The sequence below is a fragment of the Coregonus lavaretus genome, assembly GCF_964263955.1.
Source record: "Coregonus lavaretus genome assembly, chromosome: 33".
Lineage (NCBI taxonomy): Eukaryota > Metazoa > Chordata > Actinopteri > Salmoniformes > Salmonidae > Coregonus > Coregonus lavaretus.
Window position 1 is genome coordinate 16707256 of NC_140020.1, and position 27830 is coordinate 16735085.

The 27830-nt window shown below is 44.7% G+C and overlaps 1 protein-coding gene across 1 annotated transcript; it reads right to left on the reverse strand.

Moving 5' to 3' along the window:
- Positions 1-449: 449 nt before the first annotated feature.
- On the reverse strand, positions 450-22379 carry LOC311108428 (scavenger receptor class A member 3-like; the record flags this gene model as incomplete). Its single annotated transcript, XM_084151052.1, has 7 exons — positions 22333-22379; positions 15585-15620; positions 15265-15309; positions 14633-14752; positions 7336-7416; positions 5816-6859; positions 450-895 (listed from the first exon to the last, which is right to left on the reverse strand). The coding sequence occupies exons 1-7, from the start codon at positions 22337-22339 to the stop codon at positions 450-452; spliced, it is 1779 nt and encodes a 592-aa protein (XP_084007178.1). The 5' UTR covers positions 22340-22379.
- Positions 22380-27830: the final 5451 nt, after the last annotated feature.

Below are 27830 nucleotides of genomic sequence, written 5' to 3' on the forward strand. Positions count from 1 at the left end.
GTCAATGTTTCACAAATTTGTGTAAAACTCTATCGTTATTTAACTGTACCCTCATGAAAGTGCATGGCATTGTAAACCTAGACCTTTATGAATCCCCTATGTGGGTTTTCTGGCTCCTTCAAACATACATTCAGCTGTATATGATACTGAAAACTTGCAATGCATCTTTTTAAACTCAAGTCTTTTTGTTATCTTTCATTTTCTCCTTTACACCCCTTCATACCTGAACATGGGCTGTGTGTATATGCTCAAAAGCATGGGGTGTCCATTGAGTGTCCAATGAAAACAATGGAGTAACATGAAGGGGAAAGCTTGAGATTGAACTATTCCATGCTCCATTCATTCCATCCTCTTCAATCACACTCCATCCCTTTGCCAGGCTGCCAATACATTACCACGTCCAATGGAGGCTTGTCCTGTCCTTGTTGTGATCAGACCCCAGAGGCCCCTCAAGATACCGTGGCTGGGTAAGCTGGCAGACCTGGTGGGCCAGGGGTTCCGGGAGGCCCGTGTGGACCAACAGGCCCTGGCTTTCCTCTTGGGCCAGGCAGCCCGTGGATCCCTGGGAGCCCTGCTTGGCCCTGTATTCCTGGTGGCCCTTTGGGGCCTGGTATTCCATCCTTACCAATAGTACCCATGTCTCCCTTCTCACCTCTCTCGCCGCGTGGGCCTGGTTGACCCAGAGAACCCTTCGCCCCTTTGAAGCCCACTCCGCCTCTGGCCCCTGTTGGTCCTGGCTCCCCCTGGGCTCCTTTAAGCCCGATGGGGCCCTTCTCTCCCAGAGGACCACGGTTCCCTGCTGGGCCCTTGTCTCCTTTGTTTCCTGTCAGGCCAACTGGACCTTTGCCTCCTCCTTCCCCTCTGTTCCCCTTTGGACCAGGTGGGCCCGGTGCACCTGTAAAAAGCAGAGTAGTGTTAGTGAGCACAGATGACAGCAGCAATATTAGCACATAGACTGAGTATACAAAAATTAAGAACACTTGCTCTTTCCATGACAGACTGACCAGGTGGAAGCTAGGATCCCTTATTGATGTAACTTGTTAAATCCACTTCAATCAGTGTAGATGAAGGGGAGGAGACAGGTTAAGGAAGGATTCTTAAGCCTTGAGACAATTGAGACATGGGGAAGACAAACGCTTTAAGTGCCTTTGAACGGGGATACAAAATGAATACAAAAAGTATCAAATCCACTCTGAAATGTACTTTGAATTTCCATAACCTATCTGCAATTCCATACAAATTTCAAACGTATTGGGAAGATACAGTATCTTCGACAACCCAATACCATGAAAGCAGGTCTCATATACAAAACATCAATAGATACAGTACATACTCAAGAGCCTTTCAGTTAAAGATATTCTATACAATTATGTCCAAATCAAATCAGATAGTATTTGTCACATACACGTGTTTAGCAGAAGTTATTGCGGGTGTAGCGAAATGCTTATGCTTCTAGCCCCGACAGTGCAGTAATATCTAACAAGTAATAACATATTTCTATATCTAACAATTTCACAACATATACCCAATACACACAAATCTAAGTAAGGAATTAATTAAGAATATATACGTACATGGACGAGCGATGTCAGAGCGGCATGAACTAAGATACTGTAGAATAGTATAGAATACAGTATATACATATGAGATGAGTAATGCAAGATATGTAAACATTATTAAAATGACTAAGATACAGTAGAATAGTATAGAATACAGTATATACATATGAGATGAGTAATGCAAGATATGTAAACATTATTAAAGTGGCTAGTGTTCCATTTCTTAAAGTGGCCAGTGATTTCTAGTCTATGTCTATAGGCAGCAGCCTCTAATGTGCTAGTGATGGCTGTTTAACAGTCTGATGGCCTTGAGATAGAAACTGTTTTTCAGTCTCTCGGTCCCAGCTTTGATGCACCTGTACTGACCTCGCCTTCCGGATGATAGCGGGGTGAACAGGCTGTGGCTTGGGTGGTTGATGTCCTTGATTATCTTTTTGGCCTTCCTGTGACATCGGGTGCTGTAGGTGTCCTGGAGGGCAGGTAGTTTGCCCCCAGTAATGTGTTGGGCAGACCGCACCACCCTCTGGAGAGCCTTGCGGTCACGGGCGGTGCAGTTGCCGTACCAGGCAGTGATACAGCCCGAAAGGATGCTCTCAATTGTGCATCTGTAAAAGTTTGTGAGGGTTTTAGCTTCCAAGCCAAATTTCTTTAGCCTCCTGAGGTTTAAGAGGCTCTGTTGCGCCTTCTTCACCACACTGTCTGTGTGGGTGGTCCATTTCAGTTTGTCAGTGATGTGTACGCCAAGGAACTTGAAGCTTTCAACCTTCTCCACTGCAGTCCCGTCGATGTGGATAGGGGGGTGCACCTTCTGCTGTTTCCTGAAATCCACGATCATCTCCTTTGTTTTGTTGACGTTGAGTGAGAGGTTATTTTCCTGGCACCACACTCCCAGAGCTCTCACTTCCTCCCTGTAGGCTGTCTCTTCATTGTTGGTAATCGAGCCTACTACTGTTGTGTCTTCTGCAAACTTGATGATTGAGTTGGAGGCATGCTTGGCCACGCAGTCATGGGTGAACAGGGAGTACAGGAGTGGGCTGAGCACACACCCTTGTGGGGCCCCAGTGTGAGGATCAGCGAAGTGGAGGTGTTGTTTCCTACCTTCACCACCTGGGGGCGGCCCGTCAGGAAGTCCAGGACCCAGGGCCTCGAGCTTAATGATGAGCTTGGAGGGTACTATGGTGTTGAATGCTGAGCTGTAGTCAATGAACAGCATTCTTACATAGGTATTCCTCTTGTCCAGATGGGATAGGGCAGTGTGCAGAGTGATGGCGATTGCATCGTCTGTGGATCTATTGGGGCAGTAAGCAAATTGAAGTGGGTCTAGGGTGGCTGATAAGGTAGAGGTGATATGATCCTTGACTAGTCTCTCAAAGCACTTCATGATGACATAAGTGAGTGCTACGGGGCAATAGAAATTTAGTTCAGTTACCTTTGCTTTCTTGGGTACAGGAACAATGGTGGCCATCTTGAAGCATGTGGGACCGCACACTGGGATAGGGAGAGATTGAATATGCCCGTAAACACACCAGCCAGCTGGTCTGCGCATGCTCTGAGGACGCGGCTAGGGATGCCGTCTGGGCCGACAGCCTTGAGAGGGTTAACACGTTTAAATGTTTTACTCACATCGGCCATGGAGAAGGAGAGCCCCCAGTCCTTGGTAGCGGGCCGCGTCGGTGGCACTGTGTTATCCTAAAAGCTGATGAAGAAGATGTTTAGCTTGTCCAGAAGCAAGACGTCGGTCTCGGTGACGTGGCTGGTTTTCCTTTTGAAGTCCGTGATTGTCTGTAGACCCTGCCACATACATCTGAGCCGTTGAATTGCGACTCCACTTTGTCTCTATACTGACGTTTTGCTTGTTTGATTGCCTTGCGGAGTGAATAACTACACTGTTTGTATTCTGCCGTATTCCTAGTCAACTTGCCATGGTTAAATGCAGTGGTTCGCGCTTTCAGTTTCGCGCGAACGCTGCCATCTATCCACGGTTTCTGGTTAGGGTAGATTTTAATAGTCACAGTGGGTACGACATCTCCTATACACTTCCTGATAAACTCAGTTACCGTATCAGTGTATTCGTGTAAATCATTTTTGCAAGTTACCCAGAACATATCCCAGTCCACGTGATCAAAACAATCCTGAAGCATGGATTCTGATTGGTCAGACCAGCGTTGGATAGTCCTTAGCATGGGTACTTCCTGTTTGAGTTTCTGCCTATAGGAAGGGAGAAGCCAAATGGAGTCGTGGTCAGATTTGCCGAAAGGAGGGCAGGGGAGGGCCTTGTAAGCATCCGGGAAGTTTGAATAACAGTGGTCCAGTGTTTTAGCAGTGCGATTACTACAGTCGATATGTTGATAGAACTTCGGCAGCCTAGTCCTTAAATTTGCTTTGTTAAAATCCCCAGCTACAACAAATGCAGCTTCATGATATGTGGTTTCCAGTTTGCATAAAGCCCAGTGAAGTTCTTTGAGGGCCGTCGTGGTATCGGCTTGAGGGGGGATATAAACAGCTGTGGCTATAACGAAGGAAAATTATCTTGGGAGATAATACGGTCTGCATTTGATTGTGAGGTATTCTAGGTCGGGTGAACAAAAGGGACTTGAGTTTCTGTATGTTACTACAATTACACAATGAGTCGTTAATCATGAAACACACACCTCTGCCCTTCTGCTTCCCAGAGAGATATTTATTCATGTCTGCGCGATGAACTGAGAACCCCTCTGGCTGGACCGATTTCGACAGAGAGAGCCATGTTTCCGTGAAACAAAGTATGTTACAGGCCCTTATGTCTCTCTGGAAAGAAATTCTTGCCCTGAGTTCGTCAACTTTGTTATCCAAAGACTGAACATTAGTGAGCAATATACTCAGAAGCGGTGGGGGGGGTGCGCGCCTCCTAAGTCGAACCAGCAGGCCGCCTCGAGTGCCTCTACTCTGCCGGCGATGTTTTGGGTCGGCCTCTGGAATCAGTTCAATTGCTCTGGGGAGAGCGAACAAAGGATCTGCTTCGGGGAAGTCGTATTCCTGGTCGTAATGCTGGTAGTTTTGGTGAGTTACCGCCGCTCTGATATCCAATAGTTGTTCCCGGCTGTATGTAATGAAACAAAACATTTTCTGAGCTAACAATGTAAAAAAAAATTATACATAAAAAAACAAAATACTACAAGTTTCCTAAGAGCCAGTTGCGAGGCCGCCATCTCTGTCGGCGCCATCTTAAACCCACTTTCAAAGAGTATTGGGTATTGACCATAACTCTAAATGCAGACTCTGTCATGAAGAGGAAGACATAATGCATTTGTATTGGTACTGTCCGACAGTGAGCTTATTTTAGCTACAAGTTCAAGGCTGGCTTTCCCATCACTCCATCAAACTACATATTAACCCTCAGCTTATCATCTTTGGTGACCTCAATGTCCATAATCCTCCAATTAACAACACAATACTTCTGCAAGGTAACCTTTAAAAAAATGGTGACACTGATTCATCCTTGAAACGACAATTGCTATTAGAAATCAGAAAATTCAACAGCATCAAAGAAAGTGGGAGATGCTAAGCAAGGGGGAGTGTTGGGAAACTCTTAAGGCATATTTCTTTGACAAAGTCGACTAGAGTTCTATTGAATAATATTAATTAAGTTATTATAAGGGCAAAATGCTCCATATGCCATGGAATGTAAGCTAACAATGTCTATTTCTTTTTCTATTAGGCTACACCATGGCATTGCTGATAACTGTCTTGTCCAAATGTGTTGTACTGTGTTTGTCTGTCTGTTTGAGTATTGTTATGTACATTGTCCTCAGTTGTTATGGTTGTCTTGTCATTAATTGTATTTTTATTGTATTTTTATACCCCAAAAATATGAAAAAATAAAAATAAAAAAAAGAAGGCCAGGAGACAGGTTTAAATGTCTCAAGGCTTAAAAATACTTATTTAGACATGGATTGTGTATGTGTGCCATTCAGAGGGTGAATGGGCAACACAAAAAAAATGTAAGCGTCTTTGAACGGGGTATGGTAGTAGGTGCCAGGCGCACCGGTTTGTGTCAAGAACTGCAACGCTGCTGGGTTTTTCATGCTAAACAGTTTCCTGTGTGTATCAAGAATGGTCCACCACCCAAAGGACATACAGCCAACTTGACACAACTGTGGGAAGCATTGGAGTCAACATGGGCCAGCATCCCTGTGGAACGCTTTCGACACGTTTTAAATTAAGATCTTGTAACAAAAGTGCATTTGGCAATGACATCAAGAACATCTCTGCTGTACCTTTGAGAATGGTGAAGTTCTGGATGAGCTGGGTGTGGTGCGTGTCCACTAGCTTCATCTCCTCCATGACCATGGACAGATTCCTGACGTCCATGTCTAGACGGACGATCAGCAGCACGTACCGCTGCCTCAGGATGTCAACCAGGTGCATCAGCAGCAGCACCGTGTTGTTCAGGTTCTGCAGGTCCTCCGTGTGGCTACTCATCCGCGTCTGGCACGATGTGCTTTCGATGTTGATGTACTTGTACATGCTCTGCACGTGGCTCACCGTGGCGTTGATGCTGGACGAGATGGTGTCGATCTCCATCTCGATGGAGTCCATGCGAGCATCCAGGGTGACAAACCTCTCACCCGTCCGGTTCTGGTAGTACTTGGAATGGTAGTGCAGGTCGTGCATGTTCTCCTCGTGCTCGTCCATGAAGGAGGTGACATTGTCCAGCTGCATCTGCAGGTTCATCACCTGCAGGGTGAGGTCGTGCACCATCTCCGAGCTCATGCTGATCCTCTGGTGCGTGGCCGAGATCCCACTCTGGATGCTTCTCACCGTCTGAGTGGTGGTGCTGGAGTTGGACTTCAGACCGCTCAACACCCGGCTGTAGTTCTGCCAGTCCGCTGTCATCTTCTGCAGGACCAGTGTCTCCTCATTGGTCTTCCTCTGCAGGGCGTCCATCCACAAGGAGCTGAGGGCCACTGTGGTATTGACCTGATTCACGGTGGCCTTGAGGTCATACTGATCCTGAGACAGAGTCTTCATGCTCTCGTCCGTCTCGGTGATGACCGCCTTCCATCCGTCCACCTGGTCTAAGTAACGCTCCAGGGACTGGTTGATGAGCCTGATGGACAGGGAGTAGTTCTGCATGTCTCGTGTCATCCTGCTGCTGGCTGTCCTCAGGGTCTGCTGGGTCTGGGAGGCCTGGTCCAGGACCTGCTCCTGTCCCAGGATCATTTTCTGGAGATCCTCAAACTCCCTCTTCAGCCTACTGATCTCCTCGCTGAAGTGGGCCATGTCGAAGCAGTCAGAGCAGTTGCTGGTAGTGCTGAGATCTGGGAAAGAAGAGATAACAATGTTATGACGATCTGTTCATTGATCATTTAGCCAAGATCAGAGTTAGCTATGTGTAAGTTCTAGTCGACTGAAGTACATGGCAGCTGCAGTGCTTCCATAAATGATGGGCCAATGGAGGCAGCTGTAGTAGGGTATTGTTGAAGTCATAGATTGAGCTCTGTGAGTTATGTCTCTTCAGGGAGTTGACACAGCACAGGAGGCAGGCCATGAAGCTTGAAGAACAGATCCTCACTTGCTCAGACTTCACACTCAATCCCCCATACAGTTACACTCAATGGGTGACATATTTTAAACAGACAACTCTTTTGGCAAAATACATATTTTGGAAATCTGCAGAAATGTCCAGTCAGCTCTACTAGTCATTGTTTACTTCTTGACTTCTCTGTCAGCAGCCACATTGGGAGGCTCTGCTTGCACAGCACATTTTGTCACGTGATTAATAACTCTCTCTCACCTTGTATACTTTCCTGGACCTTAGTAATCTTCTTATGATAAAAGGATTCCTCTTCTGATAAGTTGTCGACCTTCCTAAATACTGATGAGACAAAGATAATTATGTAAATTAGACTTTCCGAATAATTACAATGGAGGTTCCTCTCTATATAGGTATTGATACAGACTTAATACATGTGTTGAGACTAAGACCCAAATGAAGTTATAGAGTGACAACACCACTCCTTTGACAAAGGAGCTTGCTCCGAAATACGCCAGTACTCAGCAATACACATCATTGAATGGAATTAAGATACTGTCATGACTTGCCCTCATGGGTTGAGGATCAAACATGCCGGCTAGGCAAAGGTTTGAACACCCCCTTCCCTGGGGGCCAGTTTTATGACCGGTCGTAAATACCGTGCAGACTTTCTCTTCCTTGACATGAAGTATTGGGAGAAAGGACCCCTTTGTTAACAAAGGAAGTCTTCCCGCCAAGATACCAACATCCAAAAGTGGATAATGAAACAATATTCCTACTTAAAAGAATGTGGGAAATGGTCGGTAGGGACTTAAAGAACAATCATGTCAAATTCGTTACTATGTTGTAATGTCATTAAAGACAGTGGAACAACATAACTGTATCTCTGGGGGTGTACACTTCCCAGTTATGACGTTTACATCTAATTGTTGTATAAAATGAATGATTAAGTATAATAATACTTTTGTGAAGATAACAATGTGATTTTAGCATTCTAGATGAGATTATTGTTTTCCATATTGATTTGTTCTCAGTCAGTGGCCACGCCCAGATGAGCACAAACATGATGGAACGCCCCTTTTACCCCAAGTGCATAAAAAGCCTTGAAAAATATTTTTACATTAGACCAGCAGATGTGAAGTGTGAGCAAAACATTGCAAATGGTTGAATTTCTACCAGACCAGGAAGCCCACGACTTAAAATGGTTGACACTCTACAAGACCAGCAGACGTGAAGCGTGAGCTAAACGTTACAAAATGGTTTAAAACTACAACTCCATTACCAAAGGAAGACCAAGCATACTACGGTATAAGCCTGATGTTGCAAATGGTTGAATTTCTACAAGACCAAGAAGCGTGAAGCTGAAGCTATACGTTACAAAATGGTAGACCAGAAAGACCAGAAAACGTGAGAAATGGAGAAACTCTGAAACGCTTAACCTCTACACGAGGTGAAGAAGAAGATAATGCACTTGACCTTATCATTTCAGTCTGCAGCTGGCATGTATAGTTGTCTAGAGAACTTTCACTAAAGACACGAGAGGAGAGGACAATCCCTCTCAGACAACTGCTGGTACATCTGAAGTAACCAATCTAACCACAACTACGACCAGAAACTCTACCAAGGACATTGGGATCTCTGGTGGGCAAACCAGAGTCCTACATCAACTCAACTATCGAGGATAGCTACACGTAAATACATGTTGCATTTCTAATCCGAATGAGCGTTATAAGGGTGCATAAGTATTATGATTACTGTGAGCGTAGTCTCCAAAGTAACCATGATAGTTTGAATCCCTCTCTCCCTTCCACTCTGACCCTCCTTCTACCCAAGCATTCATGCTATTGTTAGTCCAGTCCACTAGGGATCTGTTTTCATTGTATTACGTTAGTAATCAATAACCTGTGTGTGTTTGTATTGTGTTATTATTTAGTTAGTTAGTAAATAAATAAATAATTAAGCCAATTTGTGTATTGCTGATTCTTCAATAACTTTTCCCGTGGTGCCCCAAATTCCTAATGAGTTAATTGTTACATTATTAATTTAATCTAGTAACAATTAAACATAGTAGGTAATTATTCGATAAATAATAGTCATCACAATAATGAAAGTTACGTCACGATAATGCCGTCCTGAACCTTGTTTTACAATAACAACAACACAGTTTCCATTACAAAGTACAGCACAAATAATGGAAATGGTTTGTACAGCTGGTTACTTCTCAGTCTACTATATTTCCCAGGAAAACAACAACAGTGCTTAAGGCACATTTTTAAGGACTCCTTGTTGCATATCATTTCCTAATCCTTGACTCTGGGGATTAATAACAATTGTGCCATAGTTTTTGCTCACAAACGATTCCATATGTCCTCTACATACCACCTGTTATAGTGCATTAGGTCTCAGGGACGTTGATTTTACACAGCCTCTTACCATTAATTGCTATTATCCTGGTGGACTGGTGGACTTGAACATCTTATTGTTATAACCATGTCGGCTAGTTGGAGAGAGGTTGGTTAGGTTCTAATTCTTGGGGACTCTGAACAATGTAAAACAGATGTGCTGCATGATAAGAACATTTCTACATTTATGGGTCAATGTTTTTGTTCTCACTCAATGTTTGGGGAGTTGTAACCAAACACAATTTCGGACATTTCACGATATCAAGTTTACAGTGCTTTGTTCTTGTTTTGCCTCAGTATTGCTGTGCTCTGCGTTGACATAAACTCAAGCAGACCCTGCTCCAGCCAATAAAATGCGGTGCCACGGTGGTGTTGGAATCCCAACCCTCTGAATCAGTGCTCTTGGAATTACACAATGTCCTAAGGGAACTCTGGGCTGCTGTGAAAAAGAGATGTATCGTTTTGAATCTCAATAATATTTTTGTCTAAATGCAAGTAACATCTGGAAGCACTTAAAAAGTTGTCAGTCAGGTAAGAAATGGCAAATCGGGTTGAAGTTGTATGTTCATACGATCCTTGTTGAAAATTAAATGGCCCTTATATTTTAAAGACAAAACCCTCTAGGCTTGAACCAGATCTCCCTCTCAGCTGTTAGTGTACAACGTGGAGCACATTGTAAAGTCAAGCATGACAAAAGAGAACAGGTCCTGATTGGGGAGGAATGCCAGATGATGTGGAGCTCCAAGTCCTGGCCTTCAAACGGCTAATTCAACAATCTGGATATAATACAGCTATATTAGCTTAGTTATTATACTGAACAAAAACATAAACGCAACATGTAAAGTGTTGGTCCCATGTTTCATGAGCTGAAATAAAAGATCCCAGAAATGTTCCATTGGCACAGAAAGCTTATTTCTCTTAAATTTGATGTACAAATTTGTTTTCATCCCTGTTAGTGAACATTTCTTCTTTGCCAAGATAATCCATCCACGTGACAGGTGTGGCATATTAAGAAGCTGATTAAACAGCATGATCCTTACACAGGTGCACTTTTGCTGGGGACAATAAAAGGCCACTCTAAAATGTGCAGTTCTGTCACACAACACAATGCCACAGTTGTCTCAAGTTTTGAGGCAGCGTGCAATTGGCATGCTGACTGCAGGAATGTCCACCAGAGCTGTGGGCAGAGAATGTAATGTTAATTTCTCTACCATAAGCTGCCTCCAACGTCGTTTTAGAGAATTTGGCATTACGTCCAACCGGCTTCACAACCGCAGACCACGTGTAACCACGCCAGCTCAGGACCTCCACATCCAGCTTCTCCACCTGTGGGATCGTCTATGACCAGCCACCCGGACAGCTGATGAAACTGTTGGTTTGCACAACCGAAGAATTTCTGCACAAACTGTCAGAAACCGTCTCAGGGAAGCTGATCTGCGTGCTCGTCGTCCTCACCAGGGTCTTGACCTGACTGCCGTTTGGCATTGTAACCGACTTCAGTGGGCAAATGCTCACCTTCGATGGCCACTGGCACGCTGGAGAAGTGTGCTCTTCATGGATGAATCCCGGTTTCAACTGTACCGGGCAGATGGCAGACAGCGTGTATGGCGTCCTGTGGGTGAGCGGTTTGCTGATGTCAATGTTGTGAACAGTGCCCCATGGTGGCGGTGGGGTTATGGTATGGGCAGGCAGGTATAAGCTACAGATAACGAACACAATTGTATTTTATCGATGGCAATTTGAATGCACAGAGATACCTTGACGAGATCCTGAGGCCCATTGTCGTGCCTTCTCATCTGCCGCTATCACCTCTTATTTCAGCATGATAATGCACAGCCCCATGTCGCAAGGATCTGTACACATTTCCTGGAAGCTGAAAATGGCCCAGTTCTTCCATGGCCTGCATACTAACCAGACATGTCACCCATTGAGCATGTTTGGGATGCTCTGGAACGACGTGTACGACAGCGTGTTCCAGTTCCCTCCAATATCCAGCAACTTTGCACAGCCATTGAAGAGGAGTGGGACAACATTCTACAGGCCACAATCAACAGCCTGATCAACTCTATGCAAGGAGATGTGTCGCGCTGCATGAAGCAAATGGTGGTCACACCAGATACTGACTGGTTTTCTAATCCACGCACCTACCCGTTTTTTTAAGGTATCTGTGACCAACAGATGCATATCTGTATTCCCAGTCATGTGAAATCCATAGATTAGGGCCTAATGCATTTATTGATTTCCTTATATGAACTGTAACTCAGTAAAATCTTTGAAATTGTTGCATGTTGACAAATATAGCAAACCCAACCAAAGTCGGTGGTGTAAAAGTGGGCAGGAATCAGGGAGGCTTTTCCTAGTTCTCTCAGTGTGATTCAATTCAACTTGTCACGCCCTGACTCAGAGGACGCTTATATCTTGAGTCAGGGTGTGTATTTTCCTTGTTGTGTTTTTCTATGTTGTATTTTCTATGTTGAGATCTAGTATGTCTAGATCTATGTTGGCCGGGGTGGTTCCCAATCAGAGGCAGCTGTCGCTCGTTGTCTCTGATTGGGGACCATACTTAGGCAGCCTATTGGCACTAGTGGGTTGTGGGATCTTGTTCCGTGTTAGGTATGTTGTTTGTGTACCTTGGACTTCACGTTTCGTTTCTTGTTTTGTAGTTGTTTATTCGAGTCAAATAAACATGTATGCATATCACGCTGCGCCTTGGTCTGACCCGTCGATGAACGAACGTGACAGAAGATCCCACCAGACCTGGACCAAGCAGTGTGCCGAAGAGGAGCAGAGAGGATGGACTTGGCAGGAGATGAGAGAGGATCTGGCAAGAAAGAGGGAGGCCCTGATCAGGGTGGAGAGGCAATCCCCCCAAAACATTTTTTGGGGGCACACGGTGTGGACGACGAGGCAGCAGGAGGCTGCGACAGGGCGGATCTGCTGGTTAGGAGAGGAGGCCACCAGATTACGGGGGCCATTGGTTCAGAGGGAGCAGAAGGAAGGTGTAGAGGCACGGCGAGAGGAGCTGGTTAGGCAGCAGAAGGAGCGGGGGTTAATAAAGGAACCCAGTCCCGCTCCTCGCACCAAGCAAGTGGTGCGTGTTCCCAGTACGGCCCGGCCCGTTCCTGCCCCTCGCACCAAGCCAAAGGTGCGCGTCGCCGGCCCGGCCTGTTCCCGCACCTCACACCAAGCAAGTGGTGCGTGTCGCCAGTCCGGTCCGGCCCGTTCCTGCTCCCCGCACTAAGCCAGTGGTTCGTGTTCCCAGTACGGCCCGGCCCGTTCCTGCCCTTCGCACCAAGCCAGTGGTGCGCATCGCCAGCCCGGCCTGTTCCTGACCCTCGCACCAAGCCAGTGGTGCGCGTCGCCAGCCCGGTCCGGCCTGTTCCTGTCCCTCGCACCAAGCCAGTGGTGCGCGTCTCCAGCCCGGCCCGGCCTGTTCCTGCCCCTCGCACCAAGCCAGTGGTGCGCGTCGCCAGCCCGATCCGGCCTGTTCCTGTCCCTCGCACCAAGCAAGTGGTGCGTGTTCCCAGTACGGCCCGGCCCGTTCCTGCCCCTCGCACCAAGCCAGTGGTGCGCGTCGCCGGGCCGGCCTGTTCCCGCTCCTCACACCAAGCAAGTGGTGCGTGTCGCCAGTCCGGTCCGGCCCGTTCCTGCTCCCCGCACTAAGCCAGTGGTTCGTGTTCCCAGTACGGCCCGGCCCGTTCCTGCCCTTCGCACCAAGCCAGTGGTGCGCATCGCCAGCCCGGCCTGTTCCTGACCCTCGCACCAAGCAGTGGTGCGCGTCGCCAGCCCGGTCCGGCCTGTTCCTGTCCCTCGCACCAAGCCAGTGGTGCGCGTCGCCAGCCCGGCCCGGCCTGTTCCTGCCCCTCGCACCAAGCCAGTGGTGCGCGTCGCCAGCCCGATCCGGCCTGTTCCTGTCCCTCGCACCAAGCCAGTGGTGCGCGTCGCCAGCCCGGCCCGGCCTGTTCCTGTCCCTCGCACCAAGCCAGTGGTGCGCGTCGCCAGCCCGGTCCGACCTGTTCCTGTCCCTCACACCAAGCCAGTGGTGCGTGTGTCCAGTCCGGCACGGCCCGTGCCTGTTCCACCGGTGCCTGGTCCGGCACCGGTCAGATGCTCTACTCCGGAGCCAGAGCAATCCGCTTCACTGGGGTTCAGTCCAGCTCCGGTCAGCGGCTCCACTCCGGAGCCAGAGTAGTCCGCTCCACCGGTGCCTGACCCAGCTCCGGTCAGCTGCTCCAGTCCGGAGCCTGAGCAGTCCGCTCCACCGGTGCCCGGTCCAGCTCCGGACAGCGGCTCCAGTCCAGACCCAGACGTCAGCCCCTCTCCAGGTTCGGGGTCTCCCACACTAGGGTCCAGACAGGGCTTGGAATATAGTGGGAGGAAGGAGAGGGGAAGCAACGCGCCGAGGTCTAGACCAGACCAGGGGCGCAACAGGGAGGCGAAGAGTGAGAGGTCGTCACGCCCTGAGCCGGATCCGCCTCCGAGGCGGAATGCCCACCCGGCCCCTACCCGGCTATGTTTATGTTGTGCGGTCGGAGTCCGCACCTTTGGGGGGGGTACTGTCACGCCCTGACTCAGAGGACGCTTATATGTTGAGTCAGGGTGTGTATTTTCCTTGTTGTGTTTTTCTATGTTGTATTTTCTATGTTGAGATCTAGTATGTCTAGATCTATGTTGGCCGGGGTGGTTCCCAATCAGAGGCAGCTGTCGCTCGTTGTCTCTGATTGGGGACCATACTTAGGCAGCCTATTGGCACTAGTGGGTTGTGGGATCTTGTTCCGTGTTAGGTATGTTGTTTGTGTACCTTGGACTTCACGTTTCGTTTCTTGTTTTGTAGTTGTTTATTCGAGTCAAATAAACATGTATGCATATCACGCTGCGCCTTGGTCTGACCCGTCAATGAACGAACGTGACACAACTACTGTTACGGTCATATTAATCCAGGGATTAAAAACATGAATACACATTTCCCTGTATCCTGGTCGCCTTGCAATCATAATCCTATAAAAAGCACCACATGGGAAACAATAACTGTTCACATTTGTACAATACAAGCTATTGACAGACTCATAAACGTCCCTGGTATGGATGTGGCATGGAAGATAACCAAGAGCATAACAACTGTACTGGGACGGTGGTGTAATATCATAGTTACTCACCTAGTGATGCCAGCACTGCCACTGCTATGATGAGGAAGGCAAAGAAACCGTAGAGCACTTTGACGGCCAGCTGCAGAGAACATGTCTGCTGGCATTTCACACAGCCACCTCTGGTTCTTCCTGTAATCAGAAGCATGGGGCTCTAGTCTCTCTTACATAACATCAGCTGGTTAGAGGGCAGAGGGGAGGGGAAATACCTGTCTTAACCCTGACACTGTGTAGACTGTGCATGACTAATTACTGGACTAGCGTCTGGTTTTGGTCAGCAGAGCTGCTGAAGTTGTGTGGAGAAGGACTAAGGAGGGATATCTATAACAGATGTACAATGCACGCATATAAACAAAGCAGTGATTACATACGTACTGTCTGCAGACACACGCAGGTCTTTACACACACGAACACTGTACACACATAGCCCAATGTGTAAACAATACGCCCTAGATGGATATTCTGCCGTTATTGTTCAAAGTGTTGTTTTTAGGGGACTCCAAAACCACTCCATAAAAACAAAGCGCTGTCTCGATTGCCCCAAATAAGTATTGCTTGCCTAGCCACATAACAAGGCACATATACAAAAATGCACAGCAATATAAAATGTCTGTGTGTGGTAGAATTTGGGCCATGTTTCTCACCTCTAAAGGAAGGCATCTCTTCCTCTTCCCCAGTAAGATCATCCTCTGAAAAGCAGCGAATAAAAATGACTGTTATGGAAATGTCTGATACCTCACGCAAGCTCAGCTCATGTCAGCATTCATTCACTTTTTACTTAAACACAGCTTCCCACTGGGCTCCTTAACCCTCTCCTTAATCCCACTACTTCCACCATACAGGCATGCAATAGTAGGCCTACTAGATTTGCCAAAACCAGGATATCAACAAACAGATTTGTCACACCATTCTGGCCAAGGACTAGAGGATAGTTTAGAAAACTGACATGCATGTTTATCCTCACCTTTAAAGAGATGGTTCTCGTATCCAGAATAGCTTTCTGGAAAACAGATGGAGAGACTTGAAATGCATGTTCACAGATTAAGGTCAATAGTCTATAACTTGAAGCTTTCTTGGGAGAACACACATTTTATTACTGTGCTAATAAATCACAAAATACGAGGCGAAAGTGAATAAGCCCCCTCAGCCACCTCTACCATTCAACTCAGGGCTCAATATGAGTGTGAGATCATACTTGACTGCCATCTTATATAAACATTATTACGCGAATAGAGAAAGTGTTTTGTTTTTCTAGTAAGTAGGGTCGGCTGGATTTAAAATGTATGAGCTGTCAGATAAAGGGCACCATAGCAGCCCAATATGAAACACTAGAGTGAGGCTGATTGTGTGTGTTGCTAGCTGGGCTGGATGTAATGGTGACACCCATTTCCAGTTCAACGTGGTAGAGGGGCCAGCAGGACACAGCAGACTGATGCCAAAGAGAAGCTTCAAGTCAAGACCTGAATTTGGATTGAATTTGGGTTTAAATGGCTTCTTGCTGGGCACAAATAAACTGGTAATGCTGACATAATAGAGCTATAACTTTACTGTATGTAATTTACTCTAACACAGTGCATACCTGTACACTGGACCTTCAACTGATTAATGGTATAAGCAGTTTTAGGCTACAAACCTCAGTAATCCTTCAGAAGATCCTGTCCACAGCTCCCTAACTAAGGTACAAGAGCCCCAAAAGTAAAGAACATCACACAGTTGAGTCTCTGTTCAGTCTTTTCCATCACCGTCTTTTTCCCTTAATATTAAATTCAGCTTATGATGCTGTATTATTCCAGCTCTGGAGACTTCATCTCTGCTGGGCTGGGCTTTGCGTGCAGGGGGAGAGGAATACAGTGAACTCTGAGGTGAGGGTGTTTATGTGTGCTGCCTGCTGGAGCAGCTGAAGTCAGGCCTGATGAAGAGGCTGAGTCTGAAATGCTGAGATGTGCGGACCAGTGGAAGAGGGAGAGAAGGGGTCTGGAATGGGCCCAGCTGCCTGCTGCAGGCCTCAGACTTGACATTTCCCAGTCAACCATACAGTGAGGGAAAAAAGTATTTGATCCCCTGCTGATTTTGTACGTTTGCCCACTGACAAAGAAATTATCAGTCTATAATTTTAATGGTAGGTTTATTTGAACAGTGAGAGACAGAATAACAACAACTAAATCCAGAAAAACGCATGTCAAAAATGTTATAAATTGATTTGCATTTTAATGAGGGAAATAAGTATTTTACCCCCTCTCAATCAGAAAGATTTCTGGCTCCCAGGTGTCTTTTATACAGGTAACGAGCAGAGATTAGGAGCACACTCTTAAAGGGAGTGCTCCTAATCTCAGTTTGTTACCTGTATAAAAGACACCTGTCCACAGAAGCAATCAATCAATCAGATTCCAAACTCTCCACCATGGCCAAGACCAAAGAGCTCTCCAAGCATGTCAGGGACAAGATTGTAGACCTACACAAGGCTGGAATGGGCTACAAGACCATCGCCAAGCAGCTTGGTGAGAAGGTGACAACAGTTGGTGCGATTATTCACAAATGGAAGAAACACAAAATAACTGTCAATCTCCCTTGGCCTGGGGCTCCATACAAGAACTCACCTCGTGGAGTTGCAATGATCATGAGAACGGTGAGGAATCAGCCCAGAACTACACGGGAGGATCTTGTCAATGATCTCAAGGCAGCTGGGACCATAGTCATCAACAAAACAATTGGTAAGACACTACGCCGTGAAGGACTGAAATCCTGCAGAGCCCGCAAGGTCCCCCTGCTCAAGAAAGCACATATACATGCCCGTCTGAAGTTTGCCAATGAACATCTGAATGATTCAGAGGAGAACTGGGTGAAAGTGTTGTGGTCAGATGAGACCAAAATCAAGCTCTTTGGCATCAACTCAACTCGCCGTGTTTGGAGGAGGAGGAATGCTGCCTATGACCCCAAGAACACAATCCCCACCGGCAAACATGGAGGTGGAAACATTATGCTTTGGGGGTGTTTTTCTGCTAAGGATACAGGACAACTTCACTGCATCAAAGGGACAATGGACGGGGCCATATACCGTCAAATCTTGGGTGAGAACCTCCTTCCCTCAGCCAGGGCATTGAAAATGGGTCGTGGATGGGTATTCCAGCATGACAATGACCCAAAACACACGGCCAAGGCAACAAAGGAGTGGCTCAAGAAGAAGCACATTAAGGTCCTGGAGTGGCCTAGCCAGTCTCCAGACCTTAATCCCATAGAAAATCTGTGGAGGGAGCTGAAGGTTCGAGTTGCCAAACGTCAGCCTCGAAATCTTAATGACTTGGAGAAGATCTGCAAAGAGGAGTGGAACAAAATCCCTTGTGAGATGTGTGCAAACCTGGTGGCCAACTACAAGAAACGTCTGACCTCTGTGATTGCCAACAAGGGTTTTGCCACCAAGTACTAAGTCATGTTTTGCAGAGGGGTCAAATACTTATTTCCCTCATTAAAATGCAAATCAATTTATAACATTTTTGACATGCGTTGTTCTGGATTTTTTTGTTGTTATTCTGTCTCTCACTGTTCAAATAAACCTACCATTAAAATTATAGACTGATCATTTCTTTGTCAGTGGGCAAACGTACAAAATCAGCAGGGGATCAAATACTTTTTTCCCTCACTGTACAGATGGCTCTAAGCTAAACCTGGGCCTGCACTGCTTTCCCGGCTCTGCCAACGGAGGAAAGGAGTGGGCCGCCCTGCCCTCCCTGTCTAAAGCCCGCGTTACCCTCCTTGGAAAACATGCCTCTCACGTCAATCAGGAACTCTAGCTCTCCAACCTACACAGACGAGAGCAGACCGCTGCCTGCCTGCAAGGCCACAGCAGCACTTCACCAGCATAATCACCAGACGTGTTTTTAAGATAGAATCAGGCACACAGTTGAGGGCTCTATTGGTAAGTGGTCATTAGAATGGAAAATATTTGATAGTTATTTAATGTGGTGGGTTTTAAGTGTATGTCGAGCCAGTGTTCCATTGCAAATATGAGCACAGGTACATTTGGAGGAAAAATCTTCATGAATCTCCAAAAACCTTTAAATATTTAGAGATGTGTCAGTGTGATGCGGTAGGACGAAGTCAGGCGCAGGACACAGAGCTAATCGAAAACGTACTTTACTCGTAGGTAACGTAAATAACATAACCTCCACGCAGGGAGGAAACAAACCCGCTCACCAGACGACAACCAAACATGAACAAACACGCACAAAATACAGTGGGAGCCAGAGGGTTAAATAGGGAAGTAATCAATACATAATGGGAACCAGGTGTGAACAATAAAGACAAGACAAGTAGAACACAGAAACATAGATCGGTAGCAGCTAGTACTCCGGCGACGACGAACGCCGAAGCCTGCCCGAGCAAGGAGGAGGAGCAGCCTCGGCTGAATCCGTGACAAGAACTTTGTAATACAATAACGTATATGCCGGGGGAGCGACATTTCTATATAGTATGTCCAGCAGGGATGTCCATCAGATTTTCTTAATTAGAGGGTCTGTCATTCTTGCAATGCTAAGCTAAGAACCCAAGTACCCACTTTGAATGTGCCTGGTAAAAACATCAAGGTTCTCCACTGAAAATAAAATCACCCCTACCTATCATTCGTTTTGCTAATAGATAATTTGGAATGTGAATTTGATGATGTTCTCTGTTTTGACAGTGTATACTGTATATAAAGCAGGGACCATGTAACCCTGTCACGGTTTCGGCCGAGGCTGCTCCTCCTCCTTGTTCGGGCAGGCTTCGGCGGTCGTCGTCCCCGGAGTACTAGCTGCCACCGTTCGATGTTTCATGTTTGTTTGGTTTTGTCTGTTTGTACACCTGTCCCTTGTTAGTGTTTGATTTGGTTGCCTATTTAGTCTTCGTGTGTGGGGGCAGGTGTTATGTGGTATTGTTTATTGTCAAGCTGTTGCTCTTTTTGTATTACTCTCGTGTTTGTTGTTTTCCGAGAGTCCGCACTGTGTGCGCTATCTTCATTTTACGCACTGTGTGTGTTGTGCGTAATTTGTATTTGGCCTCCCGGTTGGGTTGGCTGTTCGCCTGTTTGGTGCTGCTTTTGTTAACTAAAGTCTGTTGACGAACGCCCGTGTTTCCTGCGCTTGATTTCCTCACCGCATCTACACTCAGCTACTGACAAACCCTCTGTCCACTATAGTACTTGCCTAAAATACCTCTCAGGTTCTGTGCTATAGTTCTTAAACTGTGGTAATGTGTTAAAACCTTTCTTTAACTGAAAGTAATGAAAATAATCTTTATTAGGGTTAAATATTCATCAAAATACTTCAGGCATGCCTCAGCTACAACTATGGAGACGATTGAATTTCAACAGCTGATAAAAGTGTAAGTGGTGAGAAATTGATACAGCGATGGTACTGTATGGAGAGGATTAGAGATGAAAAACATTCAGAATGTTTCAGTTCTAGGGCATGAAAGAATAGCTTTGACTCTAAGAAGGAGGAAGCAATACAGTTAATTTGTCTCACGGCCAGATGTCTTACAGTACGCAGCCACCTATGAAAACACATGTTGAGCTCTGTTAAAACACCTCGGCAAGAACATTAGAGGCAGTGATTGCGTTATATACTGTAGTCCTCTTTGGTGCTACTCAAAATATAGTTGATTATTTGTAACCACATCCACATGAATACCTACGTAGTAGGTATGAGGGTACATTTGACAAGCTGGCTAATAATCTAGTTGTCACACATTAGGCTAAATAGTTTAATTATTTAACACTAACCTAGGGAGAGGAACTGGAGTCAGCAAAGGGGGTTCTGTTCTGTTTCCACAATAGGACAGCCACCTAGTAGGCTGACCCATATCTAATGATTGTATGGCTATATAATAGCATATTCCTTTGTAAGTCTAACCTGACACCTCCATCAGCATGACATGGCCCAATGTTTCTATTCCCAGTGCATTTGTTCTGCATATTAAATAATCACCAATGTGCATGTAAAACACACAGTGAACAAAGAGAAGGTTAGTGGTCTTTCATTGGCAACATGAAGTCTGTCCTCCCACACTCATTGTTATTGTGAACTTTGGGCCACACAGAGCAAGAACATGACACCAGTCAACTCGCTGCAAGTCCACAAACCTCATGATTTGTCAATGCTTGTGGTTACCCTACTGTGTTCCTTAAGTTTACATTTGGCAGTGGATTTTCAAACACTACACTAACAGTAATCTCTTCATATTAACCTGGAAAAGCTGCTGAATATGTAACCCACAGCTTGGATTTCACACACATTCAAATGTGGAGCAGGGAAAATTCAGTTTTGTTTGACTATTGACCTAAAGTACAAGCTTTGGCTCAAAAGGTTATGTTGTCCTGTCTTTTAACAGAGGCAACTGAACTGGCAATCCATCCTCCAAATGAACAAATGCCAAGACTGAAAACTAATTATATAGTGTACTGGTTGAAATGTCCACTTGATCGGAGTTGGCTTAAAGCTTTAACATGAATACCTAAAACCCCAAATTGAAAACAGAGAAACGAGATGGGGTTGCTCCAAAACCAAAGGGGCCTCAACTAATAAAGACAAGTGTCTCCCCAAGCCCCTGTTGACATCCAACTGTTTTAGATGCACTTAAAAGGGAATGTGTGGTTCCTTTCAAAGCAATGAAATGCCTGGAATGTGTTGATCCAAATGGTCTTGCTCCAAGTTATGGAGAAATGATCTCAAACACCCCCCTTTATTGTGGTTCCTCTGTAGTGGAGTGAGAGAGTTTACTTGAAATCAAATGACACCATAAACCTGCCCTCTTTTTTTCTCTAGGAAAACGTTTTGGACATCTCATGATAGAAACAGCCTGGTAATACTAACAAGGGTCTTGTTCTGTAATCTAACAAACTTATCTCCTGCAATCTCAGTAGTTTTGTATAATACCAACCTTTCATTTTCAAATCACCATCTGATAACTGTCATGTGCCAAAGAATTCTGATTGAATGTCTCTGTCGAAGGAATGCATCTGTCTTTCCAGATAAGACGTGCTGTGTTGAACAGTGCTATTCATGTACTTGTATGACAGTCTGTGTCTCCAGTCAGAGTTCTCTTTACTTTACTGTACTATATGTGCCAACCACACACCTGCTGCTTCCACTACCGAGGTGCCTCTTTCCTGTTTTACATTAGGAATGTGTTAGACTGCATGTTTAGCAGCCCGGCTCCAATGGAGCACGCTCCTAACAAGAGATGAGGAGACCTCCTACCTGTGTGTTCCTCTGTAAATACCTCAACACTTAATAAGATCTTCCAAAGCAAAAGTCACATGTCGCTACTCCCAAATTCTCCAAGAGGACTCCGCAGATTTCTTAGCCTCTTCAAAGCCCCTTAAGAGTCTTATATCATGCAATGTTGACAAAAGTTAGCAATAAAATGTTATCCTTTCAATAGGGCTCATATAAGATTTTTTTTAAAAGCCCAAAAGCAAATGTGTGGCTGCTGGAAACTGAGAGCTTTTGAAATAATGAGCTTTCAAAGCAAAGGGGTGGATGTTCCACATCCAAGATCAACAAACCAACGTTTTCACTGGATCCTGAGAGGTACTGGTCTTAAAAGCAAGCTGTCTGCACATTTGTGTGCAACCGGTGCACTTTCAAGTCTCCTACATAATATATTATATTCCTCCACAGCAAGCAGTAGTCTGAAGTCTAATAAAGCATCAACAGCGTCATCAAAAGCCACTTTACCTTTCATGGTGATTCTTCAAGGCAGCTTTGGTGAGGATGTGAAGAAGTTGTTGTCCAGACAACAGCCTCTGACTGTCCTAGTCTCTCTTCTCTGCAGCACAGTCTCCTCCTGGACAAGTAACGGAAGAACTGTGTCTAATTTACATTAACAATGTATACACTCATCCATAGGACTTACTTGTTAATTTACAACTGCTATATATCCAGCCAGACTTTTCTCTAAACAACTACAGTAGAAATTCTTCAAGCATGGGCTCTCTCTCTTACTAGCAACTTCTCACTTGAACTGCAGTTCACATACATAAAACAGTCTAGGTCTATTAGTGAATGGAGACTACCCATCTACATGCTACAGTTAATCTGCTTAAAGGCAGCTACTCCTCCTGCCTCTCTCCCTCAGAGCCAGAATAAACTAATACCCTGGACAGTAACCATATGCAGCTTGGGGAAACATGACTGGGAGGGAGGGAGGGAGGGAGATGGAAGGGGGACTGAGAGAGGGAAAGAAGAGGGAGGGACGGAGGGTGCATAGAAAGTCCGTTCTGCAGGTCAGGCTAATTGCTAACAAATGTTTTAACATGGAGGAATGGGCACCTTTACTGCCTATGGCCTCCCTCCGCTGTTTAAAATGAAATACTTTCCTCCATGTCTGACATGTCAGGGCTAATTCATGTCCAGAAGAAAAGAGGCAAACCTCAAGTCATTTCAGAAAACATGTAGTTGGATGGTTATAGACCACTTTAGAAGAAGAACATCAGCTTAATTCACTTATAATACAATGTATCCATCAATTTGTCTTGGAGTGAGATTATATGTCAGTAGACTTATTACAGCACATTGGATTTTCAACTCAGCCGTACTTACTTACATACAATACAAAGTATTACCTTTTATCCTGATTATGAGGGAGGAAAGTACATTTGCTCAAATTAAATCACCAACAGTCGTCTTTGATCATTGCAAGGACATTGGATATTATTTTGGAATTTAAATGGAATAGTTTCTCAGTATGCAGTTTCCTAATTAATAACAAATACCATCTAATTACCCTCCATATGGCTGCATTATTAGCCATGGGTCATGCAATGCCAACTATGGTATCAATTATTCCCAACAATGATATCATGATGCTATAATGTTAGCAGGCTGAACTCTTGCACCAGACCAGAGGAAGAGCAGATGCTTCTCTGTGAACCATATGGGCAGTAGTCACATCAACAGTCACCAAGACACGGATGACTGAGGAAGTACAGAGAGGATCTGGACAGGGCAGGAAGAAGTTATCCCATCACTGAACAATTTTAAGATTATTACTCTACCTAAATGAGGTCACTTTTCTCTAACCTCTAAGTAAACCTTTTGCTTGGCTCCTAGTACCTCAGGGCCCATACAGAGTAAATTATCTAGTTGCTCTATGGAGTCCATCTATACGTTCAAACAGAAACCCTTTCATTCCTTTTGTCCACTTTGGTCCATTCTCAACATATTTTAGTGATTGTTTTACATTTTTACATTTTAGTCATTTAGCAGACGCTCTTATCCAGAGCGACTTACAGTTAGTGAGTGCATACATTTTCATACTGGCCCCCTGTGGGAAACGAACCCACAACCTTGGCGTTGCAAGCGCCATGCTCTACCAACTGAGCTACAGTCTTATTCTGCTCTACTGATGTTTTTCTAAATGCAGTGACTGCACAAAATGTTGTGACCTTGGATGGGAATCCTAACAGCTAGTAAATCAATGGATAGATAAGCATTGCAAGATGCTCCAAGAATCCTTCGTTTGGAAAAGGTTCTGAAAGCAATTTGTTTCTTAAGAAATGGGTTCCAGCTTGATTTGATAAAGCTCCATCTTTAGAACATGAGCTGAAAGAGATTTCAGAAAGAAAGAGCGTGCGAGAGCGACAGCGACAGTTGTATGATTAAAGACATTTTACATTTTAGTCATTTAGCAGACGCTCTTATCCAGAGCGACTTACAGTTAGTGAGTGCATACATTTTCATACAACAGACATGTGTTTTTGCTTCAATCGCATAAGCACAAGGTAAGAGGTTGCCCTCTCCCCACTGTGAAATGGCCTTTTGAGAGCGGACATAATATTATAATCACTAGTATAATCTAACGATATGCATGATGTTAGCCCCTATGCAAACAGCTTCAGTCAGCATTCATTTAAACACTTTCCTCTGGTTATTTATCAAGTTAAATAGAACATCACATCTGTAGTTGAGATGAATAAACCAATGTGTTTTAAATGTATTTTCATTACTGTTACTGGGGCGGCCATCTTGTAAATAGCCTACATTCCAGTTTCATGAGTTTATTATGAGAGGCCCTTTGTTTCAATCCATAACAGATTAAATCAACGTAAAACTGCTATCAAATAAATAGCCTGGCCACTGATTAATGGGAAGTTCATGACTGGTTTGATTTGTCAGTGATGCAGAGAGAGGCCATATTGGCTAGAGTTTAGAAGCCACTATTTTTAACAAGTTTGTGTTTACTTACATACAGATGTTGAGGCCTGCATGTTTCTAATAGTAGCTGTAATTCAGCTGTTTGGAAGGAGATCTATTAACCCTATCAGTCCGAGACCCCAGCAAAAATCAGCTTTTCATTTATTTATCTGACTTTCATTTATATTTGCAGCAATTATATTTAGCCTCACGGACAACCAGGGCTACCAGTAGAACACAAAACAATTTGACATAAACAGTTGCATTCATGAGTTTTATTGGTAATAAGGTCTGCCAAAGCAAAAACCTGATAAAAATGAATTTATATGAATGAAGTAAGTACAGAAATTGTTTTGCTCACTGGAAAATGAATATCCAACTAGTCAGTGACAATTGTGTGGAGTTTGTGACAGCAAGTTTGTGAGCTTATTACAGTATTATAGACACTATGTCCTGGTTCTACATATGATATTATTTTTAGAAAAACCCCTTACCTGCTAATGACTCTTTTGAGCATCATAGAGCAAAACACGTTACATGTGCATGTGCATGAGGTTTGTAGCTCAAACCATTCGGACTCAGCCCCCGTTCATCATACAGACTTATGGTTGGTATCTACGGATGCAGAAGAAATAAACAAAGTCCAAAACGCGCAGGCGTCACGTGGGTCTGTGGGAGTTAATGACGTGTATAAAGGTCAGAACGCTATCACCCTTAGGTTTAAGACCAATAACTGAAGTTATGTAATGTAAACTATGGAGGGAACAGGAAATGTGGGACATTGACTTCCAATTATGTAATGTTATGCATTAGTACTGTAGGATACATTACAAAAGCAGTAGCTGGTAACACAATATTGAGCTAAACTGAGGACATGTGGATCTAAAGATTAAGTGTGAATATCAAGTTAGAGTTGTGACGTGTGATAGGCGCATAATTACTTCAAGAAGGACACTTTGATCTCAATGCCAAACTTCAGAGACTGTCAAAACAAATGGTCCATGCAGTCAAATTGAATGGCTTAACATGAGGGACTAGGCTATAACCCACAGTGATTTAAATGCCTTGGCCGATAAAACAGAACAGTGAGAGAAACAATCAAATAAAAAAACACTGTTCTGCTTTATAAGTACTGAAGATTACATTTTTGTAACACGTTTTGTAGCATTTTTATGGTTGTGTCTGGACTGCATTTGAAAAGAGAACAGTTTTGACACTCAGAGAGAGAGAGAGAGAGAGAGAGAGAGAGAGAGAGAGAGAGAGAGAGAGAGAGAGAGAGAGAGAGAGAGAGAGAGAGAGAGAGAGAGAGAGAGAGAGAGAGAGAGAGAGAGAGAGAGAGAGAAAACATAAACGTCTCAGCAATTCTTACATCAGATCTACTGCCACCCAGTGGACACTATGTGAAGTTACCAGGAACCTTGATTAATACTGTAGGACAATACATTATGACAACACTGAGAGTCAGCATGAATCAGCAGAAAATGTATATTACCATGTCTGTCCCTAAAAATAGATTTTGGCTTAGTGAGCATAGACCCTGATACTAATGGAAAGCATCATTGCCAAAGGCACTTGTATTACATAGACATCATAATCTTTCATCCAACCTGCCAGGAGAAGCCTGTATATTGAGGCTAAAAACCCACTGCTGTGATCAGCCACTGTATAACAAGGCATGATTAAGTAAAGTGATACAAATCAACAGCATGCTTTGCAATCAGTGTTATTATGAGAAGAATAGAATGCAACTGTTCTCAGAGGGAGCAGCTGTTGTGATTCCCAGCAGCACTTTATCGCTGTGAGAGAGACAGAGTATGTACTGCATGCCTCCACAGACCCCTGGCTGGGTCTCAGTCTGTGGATGACCTTGGCTGGTCACATACATTGGTGAGGAGAGGTGGATGTGAGGAAGGAGAGGAGGAGAAGGATGGAGACTCCGGCACGTCGTACTTAGCCGTGGGTCCGGCTGGAGGTAGACACTAAACTTGACTGGGTCCTTCTCACTGGGCACAGACGTCAATTTAACGTTTATTCCATGTTGGTTCAACGTCATTTCATTTAAATGACGTGGAAACAACGTTGATTCAACAAGTGTGTGCCCAGTGGGTTTTCTCTTCTAAAACGTACCTATGCCAAGGGCATTATTCAAGTTTGTTTATATATTATCTCACTTCTATGCTTAAAACTGTTGTGTCAAGTTCATACCCACATTCCCAAAAAAAAAAAAATATATATATATATATATATATATATATATAAAACTAGACCAATTGAGGTCTTGTTGCTAGGACACTCCAGCTGTAATGTCCTAGACAACTGAACTTTTACCTTTCCTCTTATTTGAAACCACAAATCAGCCCTTGAAGACTGCCGACACAGTGCCAAACCCTAGCAGTTATTCAACATTAGGGCCCAGAACTTATTATTCTCTGTGTGTTTTGGATGGGATGCAGCCAGAAATCTAGTTTTTCCATTTCCTCCTTTTAGATCATTTCAATTCTGAATGAGCTTATGTAATGATCTTGCGTCACAGGAAAAAATAAAGCATAGTCATAACTGGATACATCTGGTCACTGGCCTGACCGTAGAGCTCAGCTTGGCAACAGTACAATTAGGGCGTGAAGTAACAGATTTAACGAACCCTTTTATAACCTTTCAGATGCAGCAGGTTCCCACTCGAAACACACCATTCCCGTAAGTACATGTGCTTGGTCAAGCATTTGTGTGAGGCTGAAGCCTGGGACTGTTGTGCTTGAGCCAAGTGTGGGGATATGCTTTGAATTAGAGCTACAGGGTGTTACAGTAAATGTATGCACTTGTTTGGCTGATGCCATTATGATTTGAATGGGACTCATTTTGCACTATCCTTCTGTGTGTGTATGCTGATGCGTCCACGTTATTCAGTCATTCAGCCCTGAGTCATGGGGATGAGTGATAATATAAAGAGCAATCATCTTTAAAGCACCCTCCCCCACCCTTGTTTACTGACCCACACAGCTCACACAATCATCCTTCTATTTGGTTTGTCTCCCATGAGCCAT